The 27,382-nt window shown below is 60.1% G+C and overlaps 2 protein-coding genes across 19 annotated transcripts in view; one reads left to right on the top strand and one right to left on the bottom strand.

The window, feature by feature from the left end:
* Sipa1l3 (signal induced proliferation associated 1 like 3) overlaps positions 1 to 12,338 on the top strand; it is a 189,618-nt gene extending 177,280 nt beyond the window's left edge. For 5 of the 6 annotated variants that reach the window (XM_055594751.1, XM_055594747.1, XM_055594750.1 and 2 more), the window contains 6 exons: positions 2,634 to 2,799; positions 3,502 to 3,748; positions 4,466 to 4,609; positions 7,898 to 8,033; positions 8,807 to 8,888; positions 10,364 to 12,338. In XM_055594751.1, the coding sequence (XP_055450726.1) occupies positions 2,634 to 2,799; positions 3,502 to 3,748; positions 4,466 to 4,609; positions 7,898 to 8,033; positions 8,807 to 8,888; positions 10,364 to 10,507 (919 nt within the window). In that variant the 3' untranslated portion in view covers positions 10,508 to 12,338. The remainder of the gene's footprint in view (positions 1 to 2,633; positions 2,800 to 3,501; positions 3,749 to 4,465; positions 4,610 to 7,897; positions 8,034 to 8,806; positions 8,889 to 10,363) is intronic. The other variant, XM_055594752.1, reaches the window with a different exon arrangement.
* A 2,561-nt stretch (positions 12,339 to 14,899) lies between these two features.
* Dpf1 (double PHD fingers 1) lies at positions 14,900 to 27,343 on the bottom strand. Of its 13 annotated transcripts, none has more exons than XM_055594779.1 (12): positions 27,297 to 27,343; positions 22,274 to 22,434; positions 22,087 to 22,194; positions 20,670 to 20,797; positions 20,361 to 20,450; positions 19,329 to 19,407; positions 19,068 to 19,199; positions 18,226 to 18,276; positions 18,015 to 18,134; positions 16,729 to 16,841; positions 16,095 to 16,206; positions 14,900 to 16,000 (listed from the first exon to the last, which is right to left on the bottom strand). In XM_055594779.1, exons 1-12 carry the CDS (start codon positions 27,326 to 27,328, stop codon positions 15,930 to 15,932), a joined length of 1,197 nt encoding a protein of 398 aa, XP_055450754.1. In that variant the 5' UTR covers positions 27,329 to 27,343; the 3' UTR covers positions 14,900 to 15,929. The 13 variants fall into 13 exon arrangements, with proteins under 13 accessions (XP_055450754.1, XP_055450756.1, XP_055450755.1 ...); XM_055594781.1 differs by having other exon boundaries at positions 16,095 to 16,176; XM_055594780.1 differs by lacking the exon at positions 27,297 to 27,343 and adding an exon at positions 23,656 to 23,731.
* Between the last annotated feature and the right edge of the window lie 39 nt (positions 27,344 to 27,382).

Genomic DNA, 27,382 nt, shown 5'->3' with positions numbered 1-27,382 from the left:
TCCAGAGGTGATCTTTAGCCTTCACGCCCCCAGGAAACGGTGTTCTGTAAGCAGAGTGTAGTTTGCAAATCAAACATGCACATGTGTCAGGCATCATATTAGTGTTTCAGTCCATCTGTGATATAAACATGACAGGTATGGTGGCTCAGGCCTCCAACCTGAGCACTCAGGAGGCTGAGGCAGGAGGACAGTATGTCCAGTATGTCCAGGCCAGCCTGAGCAAGACCCTCTTTCAAAAAAGCCAAGCAGAAGAACAAAGGAAGGGATGAGGGCTGAGATGTATTTCAGTAATAGAGTGCTTACCCAGCATGCATGAGGCCCTGGGTTTGATCCCATCGTCACAAAGAAATTAACTAAGTTTTAAAATAAGGGCTGTGGAGATGGCTCAGTGGTTCCGAGCACTGGCCTCTTTTCCAGAAGATCCAGTACCTTCCTCTGTCCTCTGGGCACCAGGCAAAGGAGCATACTGCACAGACATACGTGCAGGCAGAACACACATACACATAAATAAAACTTAAAATTGAAAATAGGGAGCAGGAGCAGATGCATGTGTCTTTAATCCCAGTACTCTGGAAACAGAGGAAACTGGGTGTGTATAAGTTCAAGGCCAATGTGGGCTACACAGTAAGTTTGTTCTAGAATATCCAGAGCTACAGAGAAAGACCATCTCAAAAGAAACCAAAAAAACAAACAACAACAACAAAAATACCACAAGAATAAGTGGGAAAGGCTTTTTTGGTTTTTGTTTGCTTGTTTGGTTCTTGTTTTTATTTATTTTCTGTGTGTGTGTGTGTCTGTGTGTGTCTGTGTGTGTGTGTCTGTGTCTGTCTGTCTGCAGGCCAGAAGAAGGCATTGATTCCCCTAGAGTTGGAGTGACAAGTGGTTGTGAGCCATCCACCATAGGATTTGGGAACCAAACTTGTGTCCTCTGGAAGAGCAGCAAGCTCAGAGCCATCTCTCCAGCCCTCCTTTGGTTTGGCTTGTATTTCCAGACGGCAGATGGGGTTCACATTTTGAAGAACACCACCTCCTAAGTGTTAGGATTGCTGCCACACCTGGCATGAGGCACAGGCTGAATCTAATGGGACTTGGGGCTTAGTGTGTGCTGGACAAACACTCTGCCAACTGAGCCACACACAGCCCCTGCTGTGCAGGTTCAGAGCCTGGTGCGAGGTGGGGTCTCATCAGGCCTTTGTTCCTTTCACCGTTTCTCCTTAGGAGTGGAAGGACTCAGGTCAGAGCCTGGGTTTTCAGCAGGATGTGAGTCCTGGGCCAGGCCACAGACAGGAAAGAGGAGGCCTGCAAGTGACACTGGCCATGGGGCTTCTGGGTAGAAGGCAAGGAGCCATGGGGGAGCAGGCTGGTTAGCAGAGAGCTGGGAGCCACAAGGGCCTCTGCCTCAAACATCTGCTTCTGTCAGATCCCAGAGCCGTTCTCCGAGGCATTCTCCAGCTGTGCGACACTGTCTTGCTCACTTTTCTATTGCTGTGAAGAGACTGTGACCAAGGCAACTTGTAAAAGAAAGTGTGTATTTGGGGCCAACAGTTTCAGAGGGTTAGAGTCCATGGCCCCCATGGCCGGGAGCATGGTGGCGGGCAGGCAGGCATGGCACTGGAGCAGTACTGAGAGCTTACTTCTTGAGATACAACCCCTAGGGAGGGACAGAGACACTGGGAATGGGGAGAGCTTTTTGGAACCTCAAAGCCTACCCCCAGTGCCACACCTCCACTCCCTTCCAAATAGTTCCACCAGCTGGGGACAGGGACCAAGTATTCAGACAGATGAGCCTGGGGGGCCACTGTCATCCAAATGTAGGGGGACTCGTCCGAGATCCCGCAGCAGGAGCAGGCAGGGCCAGGATTGAGAGCCCCGCCTGTTCTCCTGTTCTCTCCTGGGCCCAGTGACCCCAGAGGTAACCTAACTGCTCTGGAAAGCTGTGGAGACAGAGCTGCAGGTCAGCACGGCAAAGAGTGAGGAGGAGAATGACCTCTGCTTCCCGTCTGCCCTCTGGATTGGGAGACCAAGCCTAGGGTGGCAGCAGTTGGGCCTCAGGACCCTGTGATACTGGAGAGTTTCTTGTCCCATGTGACAGGACAGGACAGCCCACCCGACCTACCCCTCTTCTGAGAGCAGAGGTGAGGGCTCTCTGGACTACCCCATCATTCTTGTCGGGGCCGTGCTCAGGAGTCCATCCTTCTAATGCACATCAGAACCTAAGACTGGCCGGCCGTCACCTCAGAACAATCACGGGTCCCGCTGTGGCTCTCACAGTCTGTCTGCCCCTGGTTTCTCCCAGGCCTTACCTCCTCTCACTCTTCCACCTGGAATATCCCTCTGGGTGATTCCGCCCTTGTTCCCCTCCCCCCAGATGTCACCCTTCCCAAGACTCCAGTCTCCATCTCTACCTGGCCTGATTTGAGACACGTTCCTGTCTCTCGAGTAGGGTCCACTATGTTCGCTTGCCTAGACCGCAGGTTCCCCTGTAGTCCCTCGGAATAGGCCCGGTCCCAGCGGGTCCCTAGCACAGAAAAGTGTGCCCAGAGGCAGGTGACAGAGGAGGCGCAGCCATTTGTTGGTGATGGCTAGCCTTCCCCGCTCCAGATGGTCCTCTGACTCCACTGTTCTCATTACAGACAGGTGGACACCAACGCAAAAAATGTCTTTGGTCAGCCACGGTTGAGGGCGTCCCTTCGAGACCTCCGGTCCCCACGGAAGAACTACAAGTCTACCATCGAAGACGACCTGAAGAAGCTCATTCTCATGGACAGCCTGGGGCCAGAGCAGGATCGGGACCCAGGGGTGCGTGGCTGCTAGAGCGTGAGAGGGGCTGGTGCGCTCGCCGTGTGCCCAGCCTTCGGTGTCTGCTGGTCTCTGCAGTGTGCAAGTGGGGAGCCTGTTGTTAATTAGGGCCAGAACCAGCGCTGAGCCAGCTAGGGAAGGCCCCAGAGACCCTGGGTCTTCTCATGACTTTCTCCCAGAGCCCAAGAGGGGAATGGTCGTAGCCAGCTGCTCGGAGCACAGCATCCAGAAGCAGGGTGGGTGCCCGGGAGCATCTTGGGCTCTCATTCCCCAGAGACAGTGAGACCAAAGCAGCAAGCACTGTGGTGCCTCCACTGCCCCTGCCTAGCCCCCACTGTCAGGCAGGCAGTCTGTGGGAACCAGGACAGCTCTTCGCTGGGCACCATGGCACACGCCTGTAGGCCCAGCTCTCAGGAGACTGAGGCAGGAGGATCACATGTTTCAGGCCAGCCTGGGCTACGTGGCTAGCTGCGACCATGATGGAAGTCAGTGATGAAGCTCTTGTATAAGGCTCCAGTTGGAGGCCGGGATCAGAAGCCATGGCCCCAAGGCAGGGGTAGGGGGCCCTTGGGGAAGTCTCATGGTTTGACCAGTCAGCTTATAGAAATGGACGTTGGGTGGGTGAGAACTTGCCAAGAAGCCGCTGAGGACGGGGACCAGAAGCCCAGTGTGCCAATCCCTTGCCCCACCCTGTCTTGGCAGCAGTCCCCCCAGAAGAGCCTGCAGCGGACGCTATCGGACGAGAGCCTGTGCAGCGGGCGCAGGGAGCCCAGCTTTGCCAGCCCTGCCAGCCTGGAGCCCGGGCTGCCCAGCGACGTGCTCTTCACCAGCACCTGCACCTTCCCCTCCAGCACCCTGCCCGCCCGCCGCCAGCACCAGCACCCGCACCCGCCCAGCGGGGCGCCCGGCACCATGGCAGCCGCCGGCAATGGCTTCCCAGAGAAGAAATGTGAGCATGAGCACACCAGGGCTGGGAGTGGGGCACCGCAGGTGGGGCACCTGGTCCTGTGAGGGAGGGAACGGCGCACACGGGCTCCAAGGGACCTCAGATACTGCTGGCCAAACACAGGGTCACCCGAGACCAGAGGAAGTCAGACTCCTCAAGGACACATGCTCACGCCCTCAGCTCCCCAGTGACTGCCCCAACAGCCGCCCTGATCACACCAGCCTCCCCACTCACACCAGCCTTACAGACAGAACACCAGGGATACTGGATATTTGCTGCAAGAACAAATTTGGAGGTTACCCCAAGCCTTTGATTAGCCATATTGCTGTGGGGACGGCCAGGTAGCCTGTCTATACATCCAGGGTAGCCTGCACACCTCCTCAGGAGGGACCATGACACTTGAGGTGAAAGAACGGAGTCTCGTGACTACAAGGCTCATTTCTCATTGTCGCTCCTCCGCCCTCTCTCAGCCACCCCGGGCCTTCTCGGTGTTCCTTAAGCCTCGGGGACTTGATGCCAGCTTGATGCAAGCACAGGCTTGCTCTCTCCCAGGTCTCCCATTGCTCTGAGGTCACCTCAGCCTCCCTGGTGCCATACAGACATGCTGCCCACACAGATACTTGGCATCATGGCGCCCTCGCTGCGCTGGAGCCTGATGCATACCTGAGTGGGTCCCACCTACACTCTGAGCCACCTCCCTGTCTCCACTTTCTCACACAGCCGCCATCTCGTCCTCGGAGCTCTCGCTGGCTGACGGACGGGACCGGCCCCTGCGGCGGCTGGACCCTGGAATGATGCCGCTGCCGGACACAGCCGCCGGCCTGGAGTGGTCCAGCCTAGTGAATGCTGCCAAGGCCTATGAAGGTGGGTAGCCTCCGCCCACCCTCAGTGGGGTGCCTATTCTGAGAGGAGGATGGGAGGGCTTGTGGCTCTGCTGGACCTCCCACATGGGTGCCAGAGCCATGGAGAGCAAAGCTAAAGCCTCGCGTTGTCATTTGCTGACCATGCAACCCAAAAGCGTTGACCTCTTCTGATGCCCTGCTGCTGGCCCGCGGAGGAAGGTCCCTCACCGGTGGCCCGGGTTACATAAGGGCTGTTTCAAACACTCCGTGCAAGAAACGGGGCCAGAGCAAGCGCTCCACAAACAGTGCTCAAAGAAACCCCAAAACAACCCAGGCGTGTAGGCCGGTCTACATAGCAAGTTCCAGGACAGCCAGGGCTGGTACAGAGACCCTGTCAATTAATTAAGCCAGTCAGTCAGTCCTGGTTGAACAAACTCCATGTGATGCTTTTAAATTCAGCAGCTTGAGTAGGGCGCGTAGTCCTTCCAGCCCGCTGCCGTTTGCCCAACGTCTGTCAGAGATGACTGTAAGAGCCCGAGCCATCATATCCCGCCTCCGCAGCTGTAGCTTTCCTCAGGGCAGCCTTCCCCTCCTGGGCACTTCCTTCCTGCTCTCAGCCCGTAGCTGGACCCTTCTCACACTGGCCATTTGGGAGCACAGTGGTAGAGTGTGTGTAAGACTCTGGGTGGGGTTTTGGTTGGTTGGTTTGGGTTTGGTTTTTTTGTTGTTGTTTTGTTTTCGTGGAGTTTTTGATCATTTGAGTTTGGAGTGTTTTGGGTTTTGTTTTTTGTTGGGTTTTTTTTTTTGGTTTTTGGTTGTTCTTTTTAAATATTTTTTATTATTTACATGTACATGCATGTATATGTGCATTTTGCCAAAGGTTACCGCATCCATGGAGCAAAGGTTGTAAGCTGCCCGATGTAGTGGCTGGAAATTGAACTCAGGTCCTCTTCTTAACCACTGAGCCATCTCTCTAGCTCCTTTTGGTTTTTCCAGACAGGGTTTCTCTGTGTAGCCCTGACTGTCCTGGAACTCACTCTGTAGACCAGGCTGGCCTTGAACTTGGAAATCCACCTGCCTCTGCCTTCCGAGTGCTGGGATTAAAGGTGTGCACCACCACCTCCTAGTCATAAGACACTGGGTTTGATCCCCAGTGCTGAATGAACAGTTGAATGAATGGATCTGTCTGTCTGTCTGTTTTAGAGAGATCTCATGTAGCCCAGATTAGTCTCAAGCTCACCATGTAGCTCAGGCTAGCCTTGAACTCCTTCCTGTAGTCATCCACTAAGTACTAGGATTATAGGTGTGTGCCACTGTGCCCAGCTCAGAATTGCCCAGACCGGCCTCAGACTTGCTGTCCCTCTGCCTCGGCCTCTCCAGTGCTGGACTCTCAGGGAGGCGGCACCACCAGTGACAGCCCAGCCGCTTTAAGCTCTTTGCAGTTCGGAAACGCCTGGCCTCTCAGCTCAGCCTGGGTTACCATCACCACATGGTGCTCTCCAAACTCACCTCCATCCAAAGGACTGTGGTAGGAAAGCAAGAGTGGTTTTAATTAAAATGGGGTTTCTGTGGTTGTGTGGACCATGTGCTTTGCCACTTAGCAGTAGCCACAAGGGCACCAGATTTACCTGACATCCCACTACCTGACAGTGTTAGGATAAGCATTTCTTAGATTCCTGACTTCGAGAGGGAGAGCAAGCAGTGGGGACAGGACCAGATCTAAAAAATAGGAGCTCAGCTGGCTGGCTCCCAGCAGAGGAAGTACCAAATGGGTTGACAAGGAAACCAGAGCCTGCTGCCTACATGTGATCTCCAGCTTTGCCTGGGAGGAAGCTTTGTGACAAGCCATTAACCCCTCATGCCTCAGTTGCTCATCTGTAAAAATCTCAGTCTGCCACTCAAGTTGTGAGTATTAGATGAACTTGTTATGGTGCTTAAGAACCACTACAGTGCAGAGATGAGCAGCAGTAGAGCCCCTGCCTAGAATCCCCCAGTGAGGGGCTGGGATGTGGCTCAGTGGTGGAGCCCTACCCAGAATCCCCCAGTGAGGGGCTGAGGTGTGGCTCAGTGGTAGAGCCCCTGCCTAGAGTCCCCCAGTGAGGGGCTGGGGTGTGGCTCAGTGGTAGAGCCCCTGCCTAGACTCCCCCAGTGAGGGGCTGGGGTGTGGCTCAGTGGTAGAGCCCCTGCCTAGCATAGATATGATATAGTCATGCTATAGTATGAGCCTTATTAGTTCTTGTGAGTTTCTGAACAATTTTGGATACTCAGCTGCTAAGAGCCAGGAAAAGCACAGGAGTCTCTGCCTGCACTGCATAGCAAGATCCTGTTTAAAATCTTCAGATTCTGGCCTGGAGAAATGGCTTACTGATTAAGAAAACCTGCTTCTCTTCCAGAGGACCTGAATTTGGTTCCCAGGCCCCCACTGGGCGGCCTACAACCACATGTAACTCTGCCTCCAGAATCTGATATTCTCCTCTGGCTTCCCAGGCACCCACACGTGTGGCGTACACTCACACAGACAAATATACGCATATAAATGTAAATTAAAAAGAAAAGGGAAAGGAGCCAGGTGGTGGTGGTGCATGGCTTTAATCCAGCCCTTGGGAGGCAGAGGCAGGCGGATCTTTGAGTTCTAGTACAGCCTGATCTACAGAGAGAGTTCCAGGACAGCCAGAGCTAATAGAGAAACCCTGTCTCAAAAAGAAAAGCTGGACAGTGGTGGTGCACACCCTTAATCCTAGCCCTTGGGAGTGGGGGCACAGAGGCAGGCTGATCTTTGTGAGTTCGAGGCCACCCTGGTCTACAGAGGGATTTTCAGGACAGTCAGAGCTGTTACACAGAAGAACCTTGTCTCAATAAAACCAAGGGAAAAAAAGAAAAAGACAAACGGAGCTAGAAAAAAAAGAGAGAGTAAAAAAGAAGAGAAAAAGGAAGACAGCCAGGTGTGGTGGTTCATATCTAATTACAGCAGTAAAAAGGATGAGACAAGCCAGGTATGGTGGTGCATATCTTCAATCCCAGCCTGGTCTACAAAGTGAGTCCAGGGCAGCCAAGGCTATACAGAGAAACCCTGTATGCCTTAAAAAAAAAAAAAAAAAAAGGTGGCTCATGTCTATAATCTAAGCACCCAACAGGCTGAGACAGGAGAGTAACTGTGAGTTCAAGGCAGCAAAATGAGACCTGACTCAGAGGGATCAGTAGGAAGGGACAGACAGAGCTAGAGATTGGCATGAAGAGATGTGGGGAGGAAGCCAGGGCCTGCCGGGCCTCCCCCAGAAGACGTTAATCCCCTTTGTTTTCTCTTGGGCAGTGCAAAGAGCCGTGTCACTCTTCTCTCTAAATGACCCAGCCCTGAGCCCCGACATCCCTCCTGCACACAGTCCTGTGCACAGCCACCTAAGCCTGGAACGGGGCCCACAGACTCCTAGAACCACCCCTACCATGAGGTAAGTTTCCCTGGAAACATGGGGTCCACCACCTCAGAGCTCGGCAGTGCCTGTGCACAAGACGCTGCAAGCCGCCCTATTGCTCCAGGGCAGGCGGCCCCTCACCTGATAGCCAGAGCTGTGCCCTGGGGCCAGCAGTGGCCAGGCAGCTTTGTCCCTACCCTCACCAATGGCCCAGGACATGGAGTCAACAGACCCTCGTACTTCCAGCTCTGAGCCGTACCCCACATTTTACACTCTCTATGCTGCTGGAGGGAGGACAAGGAGACAGGGGCCACTTTGTCATCTCAGCCCCAGCTGCTCCTCTGAGGTGCACTGTGAGTGCTCATACCCAGCAGAAAGCGGAGGCCGGGCAGAGAGAGCTCTGCCTGAGCTGAGGAGCAGAGGAGAGCCAGGAGGACCCAGTAGCCTCACCTGCGCCCCTCCCCACACCCTCCAAGTCTAAGAGCCCGAAGCGGCTCTTCAGGGGAAAGGGCTGACCACACGGAGTGAGCGAGATGCGCACACACACACCTTCTCAGGGGCAGACGCATATATCAGGACAGCACCCCACCTAGCTCGGGCCTAGCCAGTGCTTCCTCAGCCTGCAGGTAGGCTGCTTCCAGGGGCGAGAAGGGAGCTGCTCATCCATGCCTTACACCCCTGGACTTTCTGGTGAGGACTCACCAGAGACCAGTGGGCCCGCACCCCAAGTCTTTCCCAGCTGTGAGTAAGAACCCTCCCCCGGGGAGGTGGCAGGCCTCAGGATTGACCCCACCCCCTTGCCTCTCCAGCGAGGAGCCACCCCTGGACCTGACAGGCAAGGTGTACCAGCTGGAGGTGATGCTGAAGCAGCTTCACACAGACCTGCAAAAGGTGAGGCCGACAGGGTGCCGCCAGCCTCACGCCTGGCACGCCCAAGGCTCGAGGTTCCTAGCATCGCCTGAGCCGGGCTTGCTGCCACATGTGATCCCAGCACTCGGGTCACGGGGGCAGGAGAATGGAAGGCCAGGGTCATCCTCCGCTGCAGATTGAATTTGCAGTGAGCCTGAGGTCCACGAGCCCGGGTCTGTAAGTAATTATAAATGAGAGGCAGATGCTGGCCATCGGGGGACAGCGATACCGCAGGACACTCAGGCAAGCAGAAGTCTGCGGCCGATGAGAGTGAGCATTTTAGTCCAGCCTCATGACATCCATATAATAAGCCAGGCACCTCACAGGCGAGTAACCCGAGCTCTGAGTGGCGCAGAGACGGGGGGGGCTCACAGGGGCTTACTGGCTTCCAGCCTGTCCAAGAAAACCGTAGCCACAGGCTCAGAGAGACCCTGCCTCAAAGGAATAGGTGGAGATTGGTAGAGAGGGCACCTGGCAGCCTCTCAGACACACCCACCTCTCCACACCTGCACACACACGCATAAATAAGGACGTTGAATTGGATATATAGCAGCTTTACCCACTGACTAGCGGGCAAGACAAAGTCAGTAAAAGCTGGCCTTGATCCCCCTGCCTCAGCCTCCCCACTGCTGGGAGGCAGATCTCTGTGAGCTTGAGGCCAGCCTGGCCTAAAGAGCAAGTTCCAGGATAGCCAGGGCTACACAGAGAAACCCCGTCTCGAAAAACCAAAAAAAATAAATAAAATTAAAAATTAAAAATATATATAGCCCTGCGTGGAAGGGCGTGTACTAAGCGACCGTAGGCAGCATTCCCGCTGTGTCTGCTGCTCGTCTCAGGGTGTAGAGGGCTGAGGAGACTCGGATTGCGGGAGGCTTGGCTTGTTGATAGATTTGGGGTGATGCAAGGCAGGAAATGGAGCTCCAGCAGTAAGCCCTCAGGACAGAGGTCGGGGACCCAAGTTCAGGCCTCCCAGGACTTAGTGATGTGCGGCCTCGGCTTCCCCTGCCTTAGGATGTCATGGCACCTCGGAAGAGCAGAGCCTGCTCAGGCAGCCCTGCCGAGGCCACATCTGCCTTTTCCCTCCGGGGTTGGGTGGCTCTGGCTCTGGCGTGGGCTGAAGCAGTAACAGTGATAAGGGCTGTCAAAGACCGGGAGTGGGGGCACACGCCTTTGGTCCCCGAACTAGGGAGGCTGAGGTCAGCCTGAGCTCCGTACCAACCCATGTCGAAAAGGGAAGAAGAAAGAATAAACATCTCTCAGGCTTTCCGAACCATCTGTCAGAGTTAAGGGCGTGAAGTAAGTTCCCAGGGTGGTCGGCTCGTCCAGAGAAGCAGAGCTGCGATTTGAACCCTTGCAGCCGGGCCTCTCAGGCCCCAGGAGCTGTGGTCTGCTCCTGCTCTGTGCATCACCAGGAAGCCCCTGGCACTGTACCTGACCCAGCCCTTTCGCCCTCCCAGGAGAAGCAGGACAAGGTGGTGCTGCAGTCCGAGGTGGCCAGCCTTCGGCAGAACAACCAGCGCCTGCAGGAGGAGTCGCAGGCTGCCAGCGAGCAGCTTCGCAAGTTTGCCGAGCTCTTCAGCAGGGAGAAGAAGGAGCTCTGAGGCCCCCTGGGCTGGCCTGGGCTAGCCTAGGCCTCCGGAGCTGGCACCCTGGGCTAGCCTGGCCTCCTGAGCTGGCACCCTGGGCTAGCCTGGGCCTCCCGAGCTGGCAGGCAGTGGGCCTCTGGTCGCAGGGGTGAAGGTCATCCAGCCACAGCCCCGCACCCACTGCCCCGCAACCTTCCCAAGGGACTTGGGAATTCCAGGCCCTGGGAGCTGGCCTGGCCCCCACCTCAGGCCCCTCTCAGCCGCTCCCTGCTGGCCCTGCAGGAACCTGTTCCTAGGACCCAGCTGCCTGGCTGTGATGGTGGGAGGGCCCAGGAGCCCTGCATGAGAACTCTGGAATGAAACGAGCCCTTTCTCCCCACCTCCTGAGGGTCTGGGCTCCTCTGTCCTCAGCGTGCTGGCTCCAGGCAGCGTGGATAGAGCCCTCCAGTCTCCCCCTCCATACAGCAGCCAGGAGCACTTTCATAGAGTTTAAATTATTTTCCTGGGGCCCCAGAGTGGGCAGGAACCGCTGGCATCCAGACCCACTCCTTGGAGAAACCCTGTTTGTACAGTTAGGACTGTTTATACGATCTTTTCTAGCAGCTCTTCTCCAGCAGCCACGGGCCCTCTGCCTTCCAGCTCTGACCCGGCCAGCCCTGGGGCTCCTCCCCAGCGCGGCTAGGCCACTGCCTGCCGCTCCAGAGGCTGCGCGAGCAGGGACAGGGCCGAGGCTACAGCCTCCTCCTGTCTGGTCCTCCTTTCTTTTGCAAGTCTCCCTGGTCACACTCCAGCCCTCGGCGGCCAGACACACTCACTGTGCTCCCCCGAGTGTTCACAGTGCAGCCCCCAGGCGCTGACTCTCCAAAGGCAATAAGGGGCAGCTCAGTGTGGACCCATGCTGCTCACCCAGGAAACACAGCCCCCCCCCTTTGAAAACAAACAGAAAAGAATATATATATATATATATTTATTTTTTCATGTAGAGTTGTGCTGGAACAAGTTTAAACGACCACAGTCTATGGATTCCCCAACCGCAGGGTCAAGACATATCCCCATGGGCTGGGGGTCAGTGTGGGGACCCAGAGGGTTATGGGGCACAGGCAGGGAGCAGTTGGCAGCATGGATTGGGCGCAGAGTCGTGGCTAGGTGGCCCAGCCCTCAGCCCTGGACCCATCACCACCCCTGTGGGCCCGAGACCTCTTTGGAAGGGCTCTGAGACTGCACCCAACAGGCCCTGCTCGCCAGGCCCAGGGCGGGGCCTGAGGAAATGTACCCACAGCTCCCTGTGACCCGCCTCTGGCCCTGGGGAACTCCGGGTCGCCAGGGAACGGCCTGTTTCCTCCCACCGTGGAATGATAGTGGCAGACCAGGCCACCCAGTGTCCTCCGCCCTGGCCAACTACTGTGATGTCCCTTTCCTGATCCCTTTTCTGAAGGGTTCTCAAGCCCCTGCCCCTCCCTCTTCTTTTAGACCCGACCTGGAGCCTGCCCCTCCCCCTTCCTTCCCTCCTTTCATTTCTTTCTTTAATGTGTCTCCTAGTATCTTTGGATCATTCAAATCACTTTGGGGACCTAATCATGTACATTGACAATTGTAAATTATAATTTTTGGTTTTGTTCTATTATTTTTGTAAGAATTTCTGCAAAAATCTATTTAATTTGAGGTTGATGTTCTGTCTGATGGCTGGAGATAGCAGCAGGCTTTTTTTTTTCCCCATGTTGATTTGTTCCATTTGGATTTTTTATCATTCTTTATTGGTTTTTTTTCCTCCCCTTCTTCCCATCCCTGTCTTGAGATTTCTGGCATGTTTCAGGAGGTTTCAAAGGAAATAAACATTTCATAGAGATGGCTGGTGTGCTCTCAGGCAGCCGCCTGGAAGTCCGCGCCGACTCCTTCCTCCTGAGCTCCTGTCACAGCCCTGCCACACCGCACACACGCCAGCCTTGCAGCCTTTCCTCAGCACACAGACCACAGAAATCTCGCCCCCGGGGGGTACGATGTGCCGAAGTTAAAAAGTTAGATCTACAAGGTGGGCTTGGTAACACAGCCTTTAACCCCAGCACTCAGGAGGCAAGGTGGGTGATCTCAGCCTTCTGGGCCAGCTTCGGCCGGGGGTGCAGCCTGAGACCCCACTTAAAAAGGGGGGTCTGCTTTTGCCAGGCATACTGATCTCTGCACCCTGAGTCTGGGCAGGAGGATCGCTGAGGGCTCAAGGCCCGGGTGACAGCAGAGCTGCCTCAAAAAAAAAAAAAAAAAAAAAAAAGACCGTTTGGTTGATGCACATCTGTAATCTCAGCCTCAGGAGGTGAAGGGCGTCAGGAGTTCACGGCCATCTCCGCTCCAGAGCAAGGTTGAGGCCAGCCTGTGCCATCCCCAAGAAAATGATTAAAAAGCCCTTAAAAAAAAAAAAATTCGGGCTAGAGGTGGCCCCGTGGTTAGGAGCACTGGTTGCCCTTCCAGAGGATTCCCAGGTCGATGCCCAACACAAGGCCGCTGACCGCTGACTCCAGACCCAGGGGACCCAATGCCCTCTTCTGGTATGTTTTAAGTTTTTAAAAAAGCCTGGCAGAGCAAGGTCGCCCACACCTCTAATCCCAGCAGAGGCAGGCGGATCCTGCTCTACACAGTTCCAGGGCAGCCCGCGCTCGCCACCAGGCCAGGCCCCGCCCATTGCCTGCCCTGGGGAAGGAGATCACCGGGCGGGAGGGTGCCAGTGAGATCTGCTTCCCTCTCTTCCACACCGGAGTGTCTCAGCTCCGCCGGGTTCTCCCTGGCCCTCCCGGCAGCAGGGAGGAGGTCAGGGCAGCTTGAAATCTGGAGCCCTGGGGCTGCCTCCGGCCGACCCGTGGCATCTGCGGGTGGGCGGGGCACGAGGCAAACTGCCTTCGGACTCAGGAATTCCACAGGAAGATCCCAAGGACCCCCCCCTCCCCGTGGGTAGCGCGCCCCTGTGGACAGGACACCCCCAACCCGCCCCAACTGTCCGTAGGATCTTCTGAGCTCAACTCTGACCCTCCTCTGCTCCCTACCATCACTCCTGCCCCCCCCCCCCAACAAAAAATCCTCCCGAAAAACTTTCCCCCCTCTCCCCTGGAGAATCAGCCGCTCGCGCAGCCTCCCTCGCTCTCCGCCCTCGGAGGGGCCCCATCCAGCCCAGCCCTCCCCCCCACCAACCCGGGCCAAGGGGGGAGGGAACCTGGGAACAAACTGTTCTCACATCCTCTCCTGGCCCGGGAGACACCACCACCTCCCAACACCCCACAACTCACACGCGCACCCGCACACGCACGCCAAGCTGATGGCGCCTGCACCAACCCTGTCCTCCCTTCTCCTCCTTGCCCCAGTTTTTCCTGCCTCCTTCCCTCCCCCGTCTCCGCTCAGCTTGCCACTCTATCTCTTTGGCCTCATCTGGCTGGCACTCGGCAGATTTCTGTTGTCCACCTCCCTTCCCTTTTGAGAGAAGGTTCACCATGTAGCTCAGGATGACCTGTAAGTGGCCATCCTCCTGCCTCAGCCTCCAGTGTTGGGATTCTGAGCCATGTGATGTGTTCACCATCCTGGATGGTGTTCCCTTAAATTCCTTATTGCCTTCCAGCCAAAAGCCATCTACCTCCTCATCCCTGTGTCTTTTGTCTAGGGGCTTTGTCTGTCCCCTTATTCCGTTTTCTCCCTCCTGACTTTGTACATTTTCTGCTTCTCTCTCTCCAAACCACTCTCCACTTCTTCCCCAGGTCTAGCCAGAGTCTGGCTTTTGCTTTAAAACAAAACAAAACAAAAAACAACTATTATTTCCTGGACTTGTCCTCCACCCCCCGTCCCTGTCCCCTTCCCTCGGAATTCCTGGGGCTGTCTACATATGTGTGTCTCCCCGGCTTTGTCCTTTTTTCATTCAGTAAATTGGTGACCTCAGAATCCTGCTCCTTCCTGATCAGCGCCCTGGTTCTCCGCTCTCGCCACCCCCACCCCACCCTGTCTGTCTCCTTGAATCCCTGTATTTTGAGATGCCCTTCTCCACTTTTAGCCACACCCAGGACAGGGAATCCCAGGTGACAGCCATGCTCGGGCACCATCTCCCCACCCTCGGCTGGGAGGGGGTTGCCTCCCGGTCTCTCCAACCCTCCCTTCCCCCCAGCCCCCACTCCCACCTCCCTCTTTGAGCTGCCTCCCGCCGCAGCTGCAGCAGCCCGTTGCTAGGGCAACCACAGCTGGCTGGGTGGGAGCCCCTCCACCCCATCCCCCTCTCCTCTCCAGCAAGACAGGGAGGAGCTGGGACAAAGCCAGAGGGAGGCATGGTGTAAGGGGCAAGGAGATGGGGAGTGGCCGCTCTGGTTTCTACCCCAGTGAGGCCCCTGGCTTTCCATCTTGGTGACACCCTAAAGAGGCTAGAGAAGGAGGCAGTCGTAGGCAGAGGGGTCAGGCCCATTTTAATACACAGAACAAGTTAATTCACAGCAGAGGCAGGCAATAAAGGAGACTTGGTGGCAAGGGGGGGCACTCCTGGACTGGGGGCAGACTCCCCCAGACCCTCCACCTCCCCCACCTGCAGTCTCAATTTCCCCTTTTTAAAACCCGAACAACAAACACACACAACCACGAGAAACAACCACGCCCCCTCGCCACCCCCAAAATGGCTAGCGAGGGGGCCAGGAGGCAGCCCGGCCTGGCCGGGTAGAGAAGGGGATGGGAAGGGAGGAAAGAAATGAGTCCATTGCGATCTGTGCTTCTCGATGCAGCGGGCTGGCTGGCTGCCTCTCCCCATGGCCTCCCCGGCTGCACGCCCCAGGCCTGGCAGGCACCGGGTGGGCGCAGGGTGGGGCTGGCAAGGAGGGGCAGGAAGAGTTCAAAACCATAGTTCACATCATGCAGTATCCACGGCGGGTACTGGGAGGGGGCAAGGGGTGGGCGCTGGGCCCGCCTGGCCTGGGTGTGAGGAAGGAATGGCATCCACCTCAGATGGGGAGTTGAGCAACTGCAACTCCAGAAATGGAGTGGGGAGGCGCCATTCCGGAAGCTGGTAAAGTCCGGTCCCCAGCAGGCAACGTAGTGCCCTCCACCCAGCCAGGCTTTATAGGACTCTTTGTATATATTAATTTCTTTTTTTTTTTTTCTTTCACTTTTTTGTCTTTTTCTTTAGAAAAAGGCTCTTTCTGTGGCCCTGGCTGGCATCCACTACCCCTCTATGCCCGCCCAGAGGCGGGGTATGGCTTTGAGGGGAGCAGAAGCCCCTGGTGCCCATTTATCAAGGGATGAAGAGGGGGACAGGCGGGCCCCTGCTGGACCCAACCACCCTCCCACAGGGTAACATTCCACCTGCCAAGGGAGAACACCTTGGCCATCCCTCCCACTGGGGACACTGAGCCACTGGGCGGGAAGAGCCGAGAGCTCCGAGAGGCAGAAGTTAGCACCACCCAAAGGTCCTGGGGAAGCGGAGCCAGGCCTAGGTCAGGGTGATGTAAGCAGAGGCCTTTTCTTTCAAGTGCCGGAGACAGAGGTGGCAGCTCCAGCTCCCTGCGGGGGAAGCCACAGACGAAATTAGACTGGAGCCGAAGGAGAGCGGGCCCCCGCCTGTCCCCGCCCGTGCCCCGCCCACCTCCTCCCTCACCTTCCGGGGGCTCCGCCATGGGAGGGCTCAGACAGTACATGTGGTATCCCCGGTCGCAGTCATCACAGAACAGCAGCTGGTCCTGGGGGGTGAGACCCGCCCAGCTGGCACCCTGGGGGCGTGGGCACCAGAAACGGGGTGGGGGGCTGGGGCGGGGGCTGGGTCCCGGGGGCCCCTTCCGAGAGAGCTGGCCCTGCAGCCTGCACTGAGGAGTCTACCAGCCCTGCCTGTCCATTCACAGAGCTCTGCCTGGATTTTGTAACTATAGAGTACTGGATGGCGTTCGGCTGGCCAGGTACCAGCTCAGCAGCCAGGGATACAGGTTCAAATCCCGGCCCTACGGTTTCCTCAGCTTGGTGACCTCGGGCATTATTCTGCCTCTCTGAGCTCAGAACCTTCTGTGTGTGGTGGGGTCAAGAGCACCAGCCTCGAGGGAGGTTGGGAGGCGTCGGGGGGAGAGGAGAATCTGAGGGGACAGGTTCCAATCTAGGGACACTACTGACAGCAGTAATGCGTGCCGCGACTGGCCACCCGGGGGCTGTGAGCAAGAAGGCGTTAGGCTTCACGGGCGAGAGCAGCAGAGCCAGGCTGGAGGGGCAGCGGGGTGTGCCCGGGAGGTGGGGCGGGCACTCACGTCATTCTCCGAGGTGCCGCACAGGCTGCAGGATTTGCACTCGATACACTGCCAGCGGTAGGTACGCACGGCCGCCGTCATGTTCGCCGTGAACTGTAAACACGAGGGGTGTCCTGGGGGCCGAGGGGCAGGGGCACAGTTAGAGTCATTGTGCCCTGGTGGCAGCTCACCCCCCCCCCCACGGGAAGTCACGGCTCTGTCCCCAGCCCCAAGGCGAGCTCTGAGGAGGGACCCTACCCCCGAGACGGACGCCCGGAAGCCGGCTGCCTGCCGGCCAGCTGTGTTGGCCACCAAGGTCTCCTCCTCGGCCACCATGACAACCCACACTCTGCTGCCCGGAATACCATGGCAACCGCATTCCATTACCCACAGTGCTGTGGCAACCACGTTTCTACCGCCCACAACACGGTGGCGACCACAGCCTGTTAAGCACCGCGCTGGGCGGCCACATTCCAGTACCCACAGCCCAGCGGCCGGGCCTCCTGTTAGCCACAGCAACGTGGCGGCCGCCGCCCTCTCCCGGCCAGGCCCTCTCCCGGCCAGGCCCTCTCCTGGCCAGGCTACCATAGCAACCTTGGCCACAGGGTCCCACACCTTGCTTCCCTGGGACCAAAGGCCACCCCACATGAGGCACCAGCAAACCGACTGGCCATGGCTGGCAGCGTCAGCCTCCGAGGTCTTTCTCCCACAGCACGAAGCCACCTGTCGCTGCTGTGCGAGGCAGAGCCCGACAGCCGCCACCCCCAACGAGCAACAACCGATGGCTACAACTGCTTCCCTCAGAGCGAGACGCCAACAGCCCACACGGCCTGCCAGACAGCGGTAGCGCCTGTCACAGCGCCCAGTGGTCGGTGGTCGGTACCCGAGGCCGCTACTCCTGGCGGCTCACAGCCACCATCAACACCATCCCTGCCACATTCCGTTGCATTAAACTGCCAAGACAGCCCATGCTGTGACGACCACAACCCACTCCCCACGTGGCCGGAGCGACCTCCCATGGAAAACCACAGGTCTACGAGGCTCAAATCCCGTTATTCGGGGGACCCAGGCGGTGCCCTTCCTTACTCCCTTACCCACAATGCCCTTCCAGCCAGGAAAGCACAGCACCCTGGCACCCGCACACTCTCCTTACTGTGCCAGCTTCCCACAGTCCTCAGCAGCACAGGCGGCCCCCTAGGACAGGCTGGCTCCAGCCCTCACTCCCTTGCCTCCCACTCCCCAAGTCAGGACTGGGGTGTCCCCTCCCCCCGCCCCGTCCTCCAGAAACAGGTGGCAGAGAGTGTCACCTGATCGCCCGCAGTCTGCACAGGAGATGAGGTCCTCGGGACACCCAGTCTTCTTGGAGCCCCCCAGGCAAAAGTCACAGTAGCCGTTGGGGATGACTGTGCCGTCTGGTGCTTTCTTGGCTGAAAGACAGCAGCGGCAGCGGTGGGCGCGGGGCGAGGAGGGGCCCAGTCCAAGGCTGCTGGAGAAGCCGGGTGGGGGGGCTGTCCCTACCTGTGTGTTTCCTCTGTGCCTCGGGGACCCAGGCCAATTCTTTGTAAAACTCTGGGGGTGGGGGACAGAAAGGGGCTCTTACCATAGGCAAGGTCCCATCTGTCCCCAGCCTCAGCCCCAGGGTGGACCCTTGGCCCAGGCACTGGGAAGTAGGAAAAAGGCTGGGGGAGGGGCAAGGGATTCTCAGCAGAGCCTCAACTCTTGGGGTAACCGTGTGCTCTCTTTATCTGGGTAAAGCGTGGGAAATAGGTCTAACCTTAGCAAAAGCCCACGACTGTCCCCCGCATCGCGTGTTTGCACCCCCAAGTAAGCTTGCCCAGGCCAACAATTTAGCTGGCAGTTCTCCAAGGCCTGGCGTGGAAACCAGCGAGGAGGGCACTGAAGGCTCTGGGCCTGGCCTAAGGATGCTGAGAAGCTTCATGGGAGGGACATATGGGAGACAGCTCCCTTCCCCCACGGCTCGGCTGTCATGGCATGGGCGGGTGGGAGTGGGCGTCAGGACCCTGGAGGCCACCAACCTTGCCCCTGGCCCCTAGCATAGCAGAGAAGGGAACGAGCTTTAATTGAAACAATAAATCAGACCCAGAAATATTATGCCCGGGCAGGGAGTGAGGAAGAGAGAGAGAGAGAGAGAGAGAGAAAGAAAGAGAGAAATGGTTGGTTGTCATGGCAACCCCAGAGCCAGCATCCCTATGGTCGGTGGGGGAGGGAACCGTTAAGCTGGAGATTTTCCAGAAACGTCTAACTGTGCCCCTATCTCCCCTTCCCCAAGCACTGCCAGGCTCCACTGCCCCCACCCTACCCCTGGCACCTCACCCACCAGCCCTGACCCTCCAACTCACGTTTATGGTTGTTTTTCCGGTGGAAAGGCAGGGCGTGGCGCTCCGTGTGCTCCTCGCCCTCCTCCTCAGCCAGGTGGGTGTGGGTGTAATGGTAGCTGAGGCCCGGCCGGTTCTTATACCTCTTCCCGCAGACTAGGGGGTAGGTGAGTGGGTGGCCGTCAGACCCCAGGGCCACCTCCTCCACCCTGGCCTCCAGGATCACGCCACCTGCTCTGCCCTTGGGTCCCAGCCTCCCTCGCTCTCTCCCCTCTCAGGACTCACTATCACAGACGTACGGCTTGTCTCTGTCCTCCAGGGAGGCGGTGTCCTGGCGTTTTCTGAGCCCTCCGATGCCATATGCCTGTGGGGAGGAGGGGGAGGAGTGAGGAGCCCAGGGAAGCAGGAAGAAGGCCCCTCGTTATTGGGGGTTTTGAGTTTGTTTTTCTGTCGTCGTCGGTGTGGTTCGAGACAGGGTCTCGCTACGTAGCCCTGGCTGGCCTGGAACTCACTACGCAGAAGAGGCTGGCCTTAAACATGCAGTGATCCTCCTGCCTCTGCATTAGGGGGCTACCATGCCTGGGCTTCTCCATTTACACTTGAAAGTCAAACTGAAAAAAAAAAAATTAAAATTTTTCTTTTCAGTGCTGGGGGGGGTTCGGTTCAGTGACAGAGCAAGCGTGAGTAGGGGCGCTGGGGTCCGCCCCAGAGCCATACAGTAAGGAAATCTCCCCGTGAGACTGGGCGCGCTAGCTGTGAGCTTCTCTGGTTCACCTGTTGCTCCTGTCGCTGCTTTCAGACATGGTCCTTGCCCTAGACAGCTATATTGCTCAGGCTGGCCTTGAACTCCCAGAGATCCTCTTGCCGTGGCTTCTAGTGCTGGAATTAAAGGTGTGTCCTAACACCTCTTCATTGCCTTTATTGGCGGTTGCTTGTGCGTGCGTGCGTGTGTGTGTGTGCGTGCGTGCGTGTGTGTGTGTGTGTGTGTGTGTGTGTGCTCGTTGTTGCTGTCGCCTGGGTGGCTGGTTTGGTTTAGGATTTCTGTAATTTCTTTTCGCACAGGGTCTCTTTATGTAGTTGAGAATAGCCTGGAACTCACTTGTCTCAAGCTTGTAGCAATCCTCCTGCCTCAGCCTCCCAGGAGCTGGGATTCTAAGTGCGGACCGCCACGCCCAGCTCTGCACACACTTGTGATCCACAAGCTCCGGTTTTGAAAACGTTTATAATCCACTGGGTTTCGACAAAAATGGGTGTGAAAGCCTCCGCTCCTTCACAAAGCTCTGGGGAGGAGAGGTGGGGAGAAGCTCTGGAAGGTACCTTTCCTTTGGCCCTGTTCTTCCTCCTGGGAATGTCTTCCGCCAAGTCTTCTACCTCGAGGTCATGCGGAAACTCCAGCAACTGCTGTTTCTGGGCCCAGTAGAAGGGAGATTGGGGGGTCAAGAAGGGGGGGGACTGAGGTGCTGCAGGTGGGGTGGGAGAGCAAGTCAGGGAGCCTCTCCAGGCACAGGTGTTGTGGGAGAACGGAGACGCGGTACCCAGAGGCCCTGTGGAGCCAGGCATTCCGGAGCAGGAAGGCAGAGTGGCAGCCGGTGACAGGGCGAGAGCAGCCGGGGGGGAGGCTCCTACCTGACAGTCCACGATGCCGTCCTCCTCCTTCAGCTCCACCTTCTTCTCTCCAGTCTCGGCACACAGCAGAGCCTCCAGGACCGGCCCTTCTGGGAGGCCACCCTCCTTCTTCAGGGGTGCCTCGCAGTCTGGGGGCAGGCCAGGGAGAGCGGGGTCAGTCGCCGCTCAAAGCACCCGGGGGAGCCCGGGGGACGGGGGTGGACGGGGGGTGCGGTAGGAGAGCAGGGTCCTGTGGCAGGAGCAGGCGCTAACTACCATGCTCAGCCGACGGCAGACACAGAGATTCAAGCCTGGAGAGGGTGCCCGGACCCCGGGAAGACACAGCAACCCTCTCAGCTCTGCTCAGACAGGACCAGACCTGGAATACGCCGGAAACCCTCAGGAACAGTACAGACCCTCGTAAACACAGTGGGGTGCCAGCTAGACCCTCAGAGACACCCAAAGAAACCAGACATCTGGCCAGGTGACACACAGACACGCGATACGGCACGCGCAGATAGCCGGCCAGCCACACGGTGGACACAACCAGACCTTCAAACACTGCGGGGCCAGGGAACGGGTCCAGTTAAGGCCTGGGACACAGAGCCAGGCGGAAGGAGGTGGCCGGAACCTCAGGTAAGGCTCGATCCACGTTAGGGAGACAGCGGCAGGCCCTGTGACACGCCTGGCCGCTCACAGACGTCCCCCGGGAGACGCACCCAAGCGTGCCCACACAGGGAAACACAGTCTGACACACACAGGCAGACACAGCCAGCCAGCACTCGAGGAAGCCAGGGTCTGCCTTTCCCGACATTGGAGAGGTTCTAACCACAACAGACACAGCTAACGGAGAGATGAGCAGAAAGACTCCAGCCGGCCAACGCCTCAGCAGGATGCCGCCCAAACAGGTAGCTGCACACAGACACAATCGGACACACACCTGCTGGTACACACCTTCCTCGGAAACACCTCGACACAGGTGTTCCAACACACCTTCCAGACGCTGCGACCTAAGCTCCTCACGTTGGGGTGACCCCCCCAGCAACCGCCAAACTATTTCCTGACACTTCCTAAACGGAACTTTGCCACAGTCACGGATCGGAATGCTCTGTCACGTAGGGTCGTGACCCCCGGGGTTGTGGACCGCTGCTAACTCACACAAACACACGAAGAGACAGCCAGCCGCCTTCGGCACCCCCAGAAGGAAACCCGGCCAGCCAGGGGTGTACCCCAGCTCGCGGCGCGGCAGGTACAGTCAGACCCGATACCTCCGAACACAGGGGGCACCGTGTGCTCCGGACACCGCCTTGCCCTGACCCACAGCTGGAAGCCGAGCAAAACTCTTGAAAGTAACTCAAGCCGCCCTGGGGGCAGAGGGCCCGGGAGAGGTCGGGCGGGCGCCGGGGCGGGGCGGGGGCGGGGCCGCGGCTCCACCCACCGATCTTGTACTCGCAGGGCCGGAGTCTGGGGTCCTCCAGGATGTTGAGTCTCCGTTTCTTTCTCCAGCAGCGGGCGGGATACGTGTAGATCTGTCCCGGGGCCAGACCTAGGCGAGGAGGGGGAGGCGGTGAGCGCCAGGGCCCGGCCCCGCCCCGGCCCGCCCCGCCCGGCCCCGCGGCGGGTACCCGGGCCGCGGTGCGTCTTCTCCATCCAGATGTAGCAGTTGTTCTGGGCCACGCCGGTCTGCGAGTCGAGGAAGGGCAGGCGCAGGCTGCGCTCGGCGCACAGGCGCGCGTTGTAGCTGCGGCAGTGCTCGATGGCCTCGCGGTAGAAGTCCTCGCCGAGGCTGCGGGGGCGGGCGCCGTGAGCACGGGCGGGCGCGGGCGGCCCCGCACCCCCCACCCCCCGGCCGTGCGCCCCCGCCTCCCCCGTCCCCTCCCACCCTGCGGGCCCGGGGGCTGGCAGGGAGGCGGCCACCCAGAGCTGCAGGGTGCCGTCTCGGGGTGGAGAAGTGTTCGCGGACAGTGTGGCCCGGAGCCCACCGGCACCCGTCCGCACACGAGCGGAACCAAACACCCGACACAAACAAACAGCACATGGCCACACGGGAGGCACACAAAGGGAAGCCCAGCCCGCTATCCACAAAGGAGAAGCGGACCAGTTCTCTCCGTGTCACACACACGCACACGCACGCACACGCCTCCTGCAGAACACAAATCTTCCAAGTCAAAAGAGAGAGAGCGAGCGAGCGGGGAAGGACCCGTGCCCGCCACCTACCCAGAGACCACAGACGCACAGATGACCCACAAAGAGCCACAACGTGGGGACGCGCCGCGCACGCTCGTCCCGACAGTCACACAATGTCAGGAGACGGGGACTCGGGGAACACTCACGCAGGCGTCCACACAGCGCCCCACACACACAGCACAAAGAAACCACGGAGGTCCGCGCAGACGCCCGCGCGCACAGCCAGGCCGGGGCAAGAGCCCAGCGGTGAGACGCGCTCCCGAGCGCAGGTGGGCGCCTGGGGACGGCCGCGTGCGCCCACGTCCGCGCGGACAGGCGGACGCACCCCCTCGCCTCCCCGCCCGCGGGCTTCGCCCCCGGGAGCCGCACACGCAGAAGCCCGGATACTCACGCCGCTAGCGCAGAGTGAAAGGAACCGTGTACATACCCACACACTCAGCCAGAAGACAAAAAAGCAACGCACGGGCCGCACAGAACGCTCCACACCCCGAGACAAAGGTGGCGTGGACTCCACTCGGGGGCGCCCAGGCCCCGGGTCTCCCCAAGCCCTCTGCCCCCTCGCAAGCCCCGGGAGGGGGCACGAGCCCCTTCCCCCGCAAAGCCCGGGAGAGCCCCGCACACGCGCGTCCTCCGCCGGCCCGGGAGCGACGCGTCGGACCTCATTCCTGCCAGACACCCACAGTCACCTACACTCGCGCCCCCGCGCACGGTGACAGCCCCCTGACACCCCGGCAGCCCCACCCCCAGCGGCCACACACACACACACACACACATCCACGCGCGCGCGCGCGCTCCCCCGCCTAGCGCCCGCCCGCACCACCTCAGGGGGCCGGGGATGACCGTGGCCATCTTGCTCCCCGGGTCCTGCCCCCAGCAGGTCCCCGCCGGGTCGGTCCTCCCAGCGGTCGGGCGGGCGCTGGGGCCGCCCATCCATTCATTCCCGGGGGGCGGGAGCACGAGGCTCTCGGCCAATCCGGGCGGAGGGGCGGGCCGCGCGGGCCATGCCGGGAGTGGTAGTCCCTGGCGGCGGCGGCGGCCACCCGGGGCGGGGATGGAGGCTCGCGCGGCGGTCCACACACGCGCTCGCTCACGCGCACTCCCCAGGCCCACGTGCGCAGACGCATGCACGCACACACGCGCCCGTGGCGGCTCACACACGGTCGCGCTACGCTCGCAGGCTCCCGCGCGCGCCGCTCGCACCGCTCCCCGCGAGCCCAGCCCCGGGCGCGCGGGGCCGCCGACCGCCGAGCTCCGCCCCGGGCTCGGGTCCTCGCCGCCGGGACCCCGGGCGTGACCTGACCCTCCCGGGCCTGCTTCCTCCCTCCCAACAGCCGCGACCCCTCGGGGCGCCGACGGCCGCGGCGGCGACCGGGTAAGTAGCTGCTTGGGGGGCAGAGTCCCGCCGCTCGGCCCCCGCCGGCCTCCAGCACCCGCTCTCCTGCCTCCGCCTCCCCCGGGGGCTGGCGTTGAAGGTGTGGGACGCGGGAGGCCACGGCCGAGCGTTTTCCGAGGGGCACGGCCGGGCTTGGGGTCAGTTTTCGGCTACAGGACGTTTTTGAGAACCCGTGAAGAGACGGCACCTGGCGGGCGCTGATAAACACATCTCCTCCACAGGGAGGAGAGCTGCAGGAGGGCGCCGGCGGCCACCGAGGCGTGAGGCGCGGACGAGCGATCGGAAGGAATGACGCCGGCCTTGGGGGAGTTCACAGCCGTGTGCTGAGCGAACGCTTAACACCGCGCCCTCCAGGCCAGGCCCCTGCCCCCCTCGTTCCCCGGCGAGGCCCCTGGAGGCCGGCTACAGGAGGGTCCCTGCATCTGCCCCCCAGCCGCCGCCGCCAGAGTCCACCCGAGGAAGTCCCCAGAGAGTGAACCGACCCCTGTCGTGTCTCTCTCTGTCTCTGTCTCTGTCTCTCTCTCTCTCTCACACACACACACACACACACACACACACACACACACACACACACGCTCAGCCCCCCACCCTCTGGGGAATAACTTAGCATTCTGATGAGAGCGGCAGCATAAATTAGCATGTCAAGTGTTAATACAAACACGCCCCGGTCCAGCAGCAGGGGCCGGCCCCGGCACAGCAGGGTGTCTCTTGTACTTCCTGCCCAGGAATAACCCCCTCACTCGGTCTCATGTCCAGAACCCAGGCGTGCCCACCCTTCCTTGCCAGGAGATGCCCTCTCTCCGGGTCCAACGTCGGGCTCAGAGGGTCCTTGCCACCTCCCCTCACCTCTGCCACCCTCTGGACCCCTGCACACCCTCCTCAGCTCGCTCCACACCTCCGATTGGCCCTTCTCTCACACTACCGACCCAGCTCAGCTCTCAGCAGCGGGTCCTGGGCCCAGGCTGCCGCCAGGGAAGGGCCCAGCTCCCTTTTGTACCCCCACACTCCCCTCAGAACTTGGCCTCTCCCAGCTGCCAGGCCATGCGCCCGTCCCCGAGCCCAGCGCCCTGTGTTGTAAGATTTAACTCTGTGCAAAGTGCTCTACAAAGATGGCTTTTGGGTGAAGTCCCGTGGCTCACCTGTGTCAGCCAGCCTAGCATTCGGAGGGCTGAGAAGGCAAGGTTGCTGGAGGCAGCCTTTGCCTAGAGAGATTTTAAGACTGTATTAAAAAGGCCACAAGACTAAAACACTCCATGGTGGCACTTGTAACCCCAGCGCCTCAGAGGTCAACAGGAGGGTCAGGCGCTCCGGGCCAGCCTCCGGGGCTTGGTGAGTTCCAGGCCAGCTTGAGCCACTGAAGATCTTATCCATAACTAACCCCATAACTAACCGGGCCGCCGCCTCCAGGAGCCTCCCTGCTGCCCCCACGAGGTGAGGCGAACAGTTACGCTGCCCAACCCACACACGGCAACACTGAGGCCCAGAGCAGGAAACCACCGGCTTCAAGCCAAGCGAGCGAGAATCCAGGCAGAGAGAGCGGAAGCCGCTGCCAACGCGCTGGGCTTCCCAAGCCCTGGCTCCCGCCCTGGCTGGCCTGGAGCGCACTGTGTGGACCAGGCTGGCAGAGATCCTTCTGTGTCTGCGATTAAGGGCGTGAGCCACCGCGACCTGTGGCTCGGGCCTTCCCTAGTGCCCCCGCTCCCAGCGCAACAGACCCTCTGGAAGGTAGCCAAGGAGACCCGCGCCGTCCCCGCCTGCTGGACGGCCCTCTCCAGCCCTGCAGAGGGCACAGCGCTCACACGCCCTCCATCCCGTCCGCAGACCCGCCACCCCGGACTGGAACTCCAGTCCCCGCCGGTTTCAGGGCGCCCCTCGGAAAGGCAGACCTCTGTGCGCCGCGTGTGACTCAGAACGAGGGGGACGCGCGGTGTATCGCCACCACCCTCCCCTTCACCCTGACCCCAGGCACAAGACGGTCCCCCTTGCCGCGCCGTAAATCCGTGGCCCCCCAACTCTCACCACCCCCACGCCAGAAGCGCCTGGGGAGGGGTTATGGGCAAACAACGCTTCTGGAGGTGTGGATGGCGGGGGGCGGCGCACGCCCCCGTCACCCCAACCCTCCGGGCTCAAGGTCAAGGCCGTGAGCGCAGGGGGTGGGGAGGGGGAGGCAGCCCCGGCCCCTTTGTGCGGCGCCGCGGGCGCTCGCCCTCCGCCTCCTCTGCCGGCCGGGAGCGGGGGAGGGGAGCGCCACGCTCCTGCAGGGAGAGAGGGGCGGGAGCGGCCACGCTCCTGTCACTCCTAGCCGGCTGTCACCGCCGGGGAAGGGGGGTGGAGAGCGCCGGGACCCACGCGTCCGGGATCCCAGTCAGCGGCCCCGCGGGCAGCCGGGAACTCCCGGGGAGGGAGGGCGCTTCCAGCCGGGGCTCGCGAGGCACCGGTCCCCACGGGGATGGGAGGTGCTCGCGTTGGATGGGGATGGGCGGGGAGGAGGAGGGAAGCCGCGGCCCGAGGCGACCGAGACGCCGGGACTTCTGGGTCTCGGAGACCCGGGAGCCTAAGGCGGCCAGGACGCAAACGGGGGTGGCCTCGGCTCCCGCTCCGCGGCCGCGGGGCTCCCGAGAAAGACCCGGCGGGAGGACGGTGCCCGGGCGAGGGGAGTGGGCTGAGCGGCGCGAGGACCCAGGTCCGCACTCAGGCTGGCACCTCCCACCGCCCGGGGCAGGCGGGCGCCCAGAGACGCCGAGGAGCGGAGAGGGACCAGGCGAGCGAAGCCCCTACCCCCACTCTGGGTGGGGACACGGCCCTCGCCACCCCCCAGCCCGCGGCACATTCCTTCACTGACAGCCACAAAGAATTGGTGCCCCCGCGATCCAGGAGGGCTCTCGCGCCTGACCCCAGGGGACGAGGAGGGGTGGGGGGGGCCCGCAGGAGAACGGGGGCGCGCAGGGGGTCCCCGAGTGCCATTGGCACCGTCCGCGCGCCGCGTCCCCCACCCCAGCCCCCGGGAGTGTGGTGGGGAGGACCGGCTCGTGGAGGAGGGGGTCCGGACTCGGGGAGGGGACACTCACGACTTGAGCGGGTTCTGAATGGCGGTGGCCATGGCCCGCCCGGCTGGGCCGCCTCCGGCCCGGGGCGCCGCTGCCGCCGCCGCCGC

This window comes from Psammomys obesus, unplaced genomic scaffold, assembly GCF_907164565.1.
Source record: "Psammomys obesus unplaced genomic scaffold, mPsaObe1.curated_primary_1811, whole genome shotgun sequence".
Taxonomy (NCBI): Eukaryota; Metazoa; Chordata; class Mammalia; order Rodentia; family Muridae; genus Psammomys; species Psammomys obesus.
The sequence above is the reverse complement of the archived record's forward strand: the minus strand, read 5'-3'. Positions and strand labels throughout refer to the sequence as shown.

Bases quoted from the DNA above. Each gene is read 5' to 3' on its own strand.
- Dpf1 (XM_055594779.1), bottom strand. From the start codon at position 27,328: ATGGCCACCGCCATTCAGAACCCGCTCAAGTC. The intron at 20,798-22,086 runs GTGGGTGGAGCC...GCCTGCCCCCAG, and splicing joins GCCCTGCGAGTACAAGATCG to ACTGCGAGGCACCCCTGAAG. The intron at 20,451-20,669 runs GTAGGAGCCTCC...TACTGGGCCCAG, and splicing joins ACGGCATCGTGGACTGTCAG to AAACAGCAGTTGCTGGAGTT.